The sequence below is a fragment of the Pempheris klunzingeri genome, chromosome 16, assembly GCF_042242105.1.
Source record: "Pempheris klunzingeri isolate RE-2024b chromosome 16, fPemKlu1.hap1, whole genome shotgun sequence".
Lineage (NCBI taxonomy): Eukaryota > Metazoa > Chordata > Actinopteri > Acropomatiformes > Pempheridae > Pempheris > Pempheris klunzingeri.
The window spans coordinates 19,345,524-19,351,523 of record NC_092027.1 but is presented as its reverse complement, the minus strand read 5'-3'; the positions used below and the strand labels follow the sequence as shown (position 1 = coordinate 19,351,523).

The 6,000-nt window shown below is 41.6% G+C and overlaps 1 protein-coding gene across 1 annotated transcript in view; it reads right to left on the bottom strand.

The window, feature by feature from the left end:
* Window positions 1–1,014: 1,014 nt before the first annotated feature.
* Window positions 1,015–6,000, bottom strand: part of nxph1 (neurexophilin 1) — a 51,825-nt gene continuing 46,839 nt past the window's right edge. Inside the window, exon 2 of the mRNA XM_070846648.1 lies at window positions 1,015–2,478. Coding sequence (XP_070702749.1) covers window positions 1,723–2,478 — 756 coding nt within the window. The 3' untranslated portion in view covers window positions 1,015–1,722. The remainder of the gene's footprint in view (window positions 2,479–6,000) is intronic.

The window sequence follows — 6,000 nt, the reverse complement described above, 5'->3', positions numbered from 1 at the left end:
ATTAAGCACAGTATTTGAGGACGGCTCTGTCTGCGATATATACATGTGTCATTTTCATTTATTTCTTTTTCAGCATTTTGTAATGCCTTGTGCACCCCTACAGTTTCTGTATGCTGTATTAGCACACTGGTCAGGTTAATACGTCAGGCCAGGTTGGGTCCTGAATTGATTTAGAGATCAGTGCACATCATGAGTCAGTTCTGAAGCTGAGTTTGACAGGCACTGAAATGGAAATGGGCAGAACTTTGGGCTTGAGGATGAAAAATGTCTCCGCATCTTGCAGATTTACAAAATTCTTTCTTTTTCTCAGGTTGTGTGTGTGTTAAGTGTGGCTGAATGCTATAAAGTATTTCACATAACACCCAGTAGTACCCAGTAAGACCCACAGAAAGAACTCACACATGTTAACATTCAATTGATAAAATTTACTGTATTCTTTAATTTATATGTACATTGCCAACCCCTACCTCCCCCAATAAAGAAACTGTTAATGAATCATTTTAATATATTTAGTCAGTGTTACAGCTTCTGTACAGGATTGCTGTTATCATGAAATTCACATCTAGGGCAGCAACATCATTTTCTTTGTTAGAGGAACCAAGAACGAGCATAAATGGAGTGAACAAGAGGAATAAGCGGGTAAGGGGGTAAACACACAGCTCATGGGGGGCATTTACAGAAGCAGCGCAAATGGGATAAACTATGTACAATACAAACCATTCATACAAATTAGGCTCTAAGATATAGAATTCAATACATTACGTTTGATATATTAAGTGACAATGAGCAAGCCCACCCTCCAACTCCCCCCCCTCCCCTCCCCCCACGAACGACCCACCGATCAGTCAGTCAAATAATCAGACAGTCAACTGGCCGAGACTGAACCAATCACCCAACAAACTCGACACCTATCTGCGCTACCAGGAACACTGACGACGGCCGAAGACTGACAGCGGTGGAGTATCTGAGAGCGTTCACGCCTTTTCCTTCCTCACTGAAACTCGCCGGAGGGAGAAGCCTGCTCAGTTTCCGCTCACCCCTACATAGGTAAGACCAACTTATGTACCTACCACATTTCTAAAAGCATCAAACTCACATGTGAATCTTCATTATCCTCTTCAGCTGCCTAGCAGGTTTTTGTAATGTCTGAGGATTTCATTTTTTTAAATTTTTTTTTTTACTCTTTTTAAATGAGGAGTTAATTTTGTTTTTCCAGTTATGCAGGATAAACTGCAGAGCATAAATAGCACAGCAGGGGCAAACAGTCCACATGTAGTTGTCCAGAGAATTAATGCATTTTATATGATATATGCTAAAAGAGGAAAGCAAAGTTATTAACATCTAGTTTGAAAAGAAGCGTGTACTAAACATGACACAAACAACAAAGGGCAGACTTTAATAGTGTTAACAATCCCTAAAGGACCTGCTATCTACACATGGCTCAACAGGAACAAAACATAGTTCAGGAACAAAATCCTAATGATAGTAATCATAGTAATCACAGAGTTTTTCAGGTCTTTCCGAGCATATTACAGTTCTATATATCACCTTATCAGTCTCTGCAAGATTTAGAAAATGAAAATTGGGAAATCGTTAGGGATGGCTGATACTCTGGTATGGACATGTTTAGGGACAGTACGGCTAACATACACATTGGGTAGAAGCCCCAGTCTGTGCTCCACTCGTCTCGTCCACTTTTATGTACGTGAGTGTACGGGAACATCAGCCGGAGGGGAAGTAGGGAGTGTCACTGTGGTAGTTGTAGTCTGGACACACTTTCTGCACCAGTTTGTAGTCGGTGCTGTAGAAGGAAATGAAGATGCAGATGACTTTGAAAGGTTTGGAGCAGAGCCAGGAGACGTGGCTTTGGGTCTGCTCCTGGTAGCAGGTCTTGGACGGATCAAAGTTGCAGAGTGTGTTCTTGGCACCCTTCTCCACCTTTTCGTATTCTATGCGACAGTTGAAGGACTTTGAGTCCTTGGCATCGATCACAGACTGCTGGGCTGCCACATCAAACTCCACGATCTTGGTTGGAGGGACCAAGCTGACGGACACATTGCCCTGGCCTGTGGAGTTGTGGCGGAAGTAGACACTGAAAGTGCCGTTGCCGTGATCCACGATCTTACCTGTGATCAGCAGGTTGAGTTTGACTGTCTTGATGTTAGAGTGGAAGTCCCCCCAGCCAAACATCTTCTTGAACTTCCCCGTCTTGACCATTGGCCGCCGTTTCGCCCGCGGCCGCGAGTCCTGCAAGTCTGTGGAGTTCCTCAGCCAGTCCCACAGGTCCTGCTCAGAGTAGGGCTCTGGAGTGTCATAGCGAAGGTCCAAAGCTGTGCTGTTCTCCTTACCATGTAGAGTCTGTGACAGCAGCCTACTGATGGACATATCTTTACTGCTTTCTGTCCATATATGCTTAAGTGTGGATTTGGGGCTTCCTGTCTTGACAATATCCGACTTAGAGGCATGGGCACTTGTAATCTGGGAGAGAGAGAAAAAACATCTGTCAGCTGGAGCGTAATGTGTTTCAGGTAATAGACACAGCCAATCTAAGGCTGCTTATGACCCTCACAAAAGAGCACATTTCAAATCTGATGGTGTTTGCTCCATATTGTCGTCATTTAAATATTTAGATACTGAAATGTCACGTTTACTGCCTTTCAGCGAGGAAGATCATTCTCATTATTATTATCATTATTCTCAGGTGGTGGGGGTGGGTGGGGGGGCAGTGGGTTGGATGGGTCCATATTACCTTCCTGCTTTTTGTTTATGTCAGGCTGTTGCAACTTATACCTTTAACATCACCGTCAGCTTATGACAGCTACTTTGTGCAGTTTGATGAAAATTAACACAATTGTGTGTGTGTGTGTGTGTGTGTGTAAGTATGTGTTATGAGTTCAGTGATTCTTACCATATGTGTATCTGTATTCTGCTAAATGAAAAAAAACATTTGGTAAAATCTACATTCTGTACAACCACGTTTGCTTCTTTGGTAATACTATGTTATGGGTCCATAATGTTTTCCTTAAGAATCTGTCTAATTTGGTACTTACAGGTCATTAATGCCAATACATTTCTAGCGTAATACACAAACATGCAAACATACAATTTAACAAATATCGATAATGAAGTAAGTAAGGCTTAGGCTTAAATGTAGCAGCACTATAATTAGCTAAATTTGTTAGTTAAATATTTCCAAAAAAATGAAGATGTTGATGAAAGATGCTGCTTTTCCTTTTGGCGAGCACATTACTATGACATGTCTCTGGCAAATTACCATCACCAGCTGCATCAGTGGCATAAAACTGTAGTGTCTAATATGTCATGTATGCTCATGTGCATGTCCTTTGGTTGATGTTACTTGACCATAACATAAAAACAAGAAGAGCAGCTCATTAGAACATTTCTCCATAGCGCCACTGGAGGTCAAACACTCCACTGAGTACCTTTTAATTCTCAGCTTAACTCCTCCCACCGTCAGCCTGAGCCACAAGAAGAGAAAACACCTGTGTGGGTGTAGAGGGCCAACCAAACCAATAACACCTCCAAAGCTCCAAATGTCTCTCACCGTTGATATCAAGAACATAAACAGTGTTCATAGGTGAGAGCGCTGTGACAAAATACAGAAGAGCATCTGTAGAACTCTGATGTTTCTTTTGCTGCGTTCCCGTTCAGAAATTCACATTCTCAGCGCTGCAAGTTTAAGTCTTAGTTCAGGGCTTGACTTGGCCCTGCTGATACGAGAACACACTCCGTAAATGACGTGTCATGAGATATTACTTATCCATATAATTCAGGAAATATTGACTTTCACATTCAAGTGTCGCGTTTTTCTACCAAATTGACCAATCAAGTGAATTCCATGGGGGTTAGACATAATCAATCTTGCTTTAGGCTTCAATTTCAAATCATGATAGCAGACCAAATTGGGAATTATAGTGCAGCAAGCTGAGCGAGAAAGAGACGACGGCAATTGAAGTACAACACATTGCTCCTAACTCCTCCCTCTGTCCAATAGTGGGAGTATCCGCTGGCTCACACAGATAAATGCAGTGAACATTCAGCCGCTAATGACCGGACTATTAACTAAAGAGCTCTCCTTGTATTCATGATTGATGAACCCGAAGGCTTTTTACAATTTCGCCCTGATGAGTAGAATTAGGCTTATACAGGCCCCGGTAGAGGTATGTGACATTGATTGCCTGATTTCTACTGTAAGACGTGACAGCAGATCCGTCTTGCTGAGGGTTTTTGCATTTTGTAGGTTGCCCCCAGGATCAATAGTGGGACATTAAGGTTTTGCGGCCGATCAGTTGGCCCTTCAAACTGAACTGCTTCACAGCACACCTCTCAACGTGCGGAGGCATACGGAAAGTGTTCCACGTGCTGTTACGAGGAGAATGTACCCGTACTGTGAAGTATGTCACAGACTGGGCAGCAGACTGAAAATCAATAAATGATTCTGAGGGAAAGCTGAATTTCAACTTTCAGCATAGATTTGATAACAGTGTCTTGAACCCTTACCCTTGGCAAGAATCCTATCTGTAACCTACAGGATAAAGATTTGTGTGTGTGTGTGTGTGTGTGTGTGTATCTGCTGCCCTGATCACACTAACAACTCAGACACTAAATAATTAACATACATACATTGAAGTAAAGATGCAAATATAAGACATGTCAGCGGTTTGGCTCTGTTGGTGTGTCAGTCCATCGGACCACCACTTTGGTCCAAACTGAAATATCCCTAAAACTATACGATGGGTCCTGTTGACTTTGGTGATCCTCTGACTTTCCTTCTAGCACCACGAATAGACATTCATGTTCTTTTCCACTGACTTTGGTCATTCTGATGCTGACATTAATGAAAAGGAAAACGTTAGTCGTATTATGGTGTTAACGTGACGTTAACATTGTCCTCAGGTGGGCTATCAGTAAGTGAGTGCAGGTTTAATGTAGCCGCTCAACCAAGTTTTCCTCTAGATGTGAAAGGGTGTCACTGCATTAATGTTACCTGAGGAGTCAGCTGTTCACCTCAAGCTAAGCTGCGACCGTGTATAGTATTTTAGTGAGTAAGGGAGTGATAGCGTGTAAGTATTATTTCTTGTTTTGGGGTCTTTAATTTGGACGGATACAAAGACGAGAGTCAGGATACATTCTTAATGGTAAGTGCATGCACTCTTTGCTCCCCTGCTTCTGTCTAAGCATGTGCACAGTGATCACATTATTAGTTAAGAGAATTCACGCAATTAACAGTTGTCATTAAGAAAGAAGTGTTCTAGCATGCATGTAATGAAGTTATTAACAGAAAAAAAGCAAAAGGTAATGCTTAATTACCTTACTTAATATTTGGCAAGAATGTTTGTAGAATTATGTGTTCGCATAAATCAGGAAACCGAATGTAAGGAGTGAAGGAAGCTTCTGAATGATGGTGCTGCTCTGAGCGGAGCTGAAGTGATGACTGGTAGGCAAGATGCACAGAACGGCAACTGGATCTACAGAGGTCTGTCCACTGTATTACAAGCTGGCGCTCTAGTATGTGCAGGTAAACAGTGCCTTTCTGCTAACCTCTTGATAAATGAGGACACCTGTAACCATGGCAACTGTACACATCAAAGCTATTTTTCAGATTGATTATAACAAAACACATAATGAAAATTAGGCTACATTGATGAAAACCAGACTAAAATGTCCTTTATACTGGGTCAGCGACTTAAATCGGACTAAAACTATGTAATATACACTTTCATCAAAAGACCTGAACAAATAATGGCAAAAACGATTGGTTTAACTTTTATCATTAGCCTCCAACCTTTGGCTTCCACAGGTCTAAATCAATGAATAGGGTCAATCTGAAAAACATTCAAAGGAAAATTTTTGAAATTGAAATCCATTAAATAATAAATGAGTTACCTCCTGAGAATGTGCTCTGCATTACACATGAAGAAAATCAAAAAGGGAGAGAGAAACAAACAGAAGCTGAAATGAACGGCACACTCAGTGGAG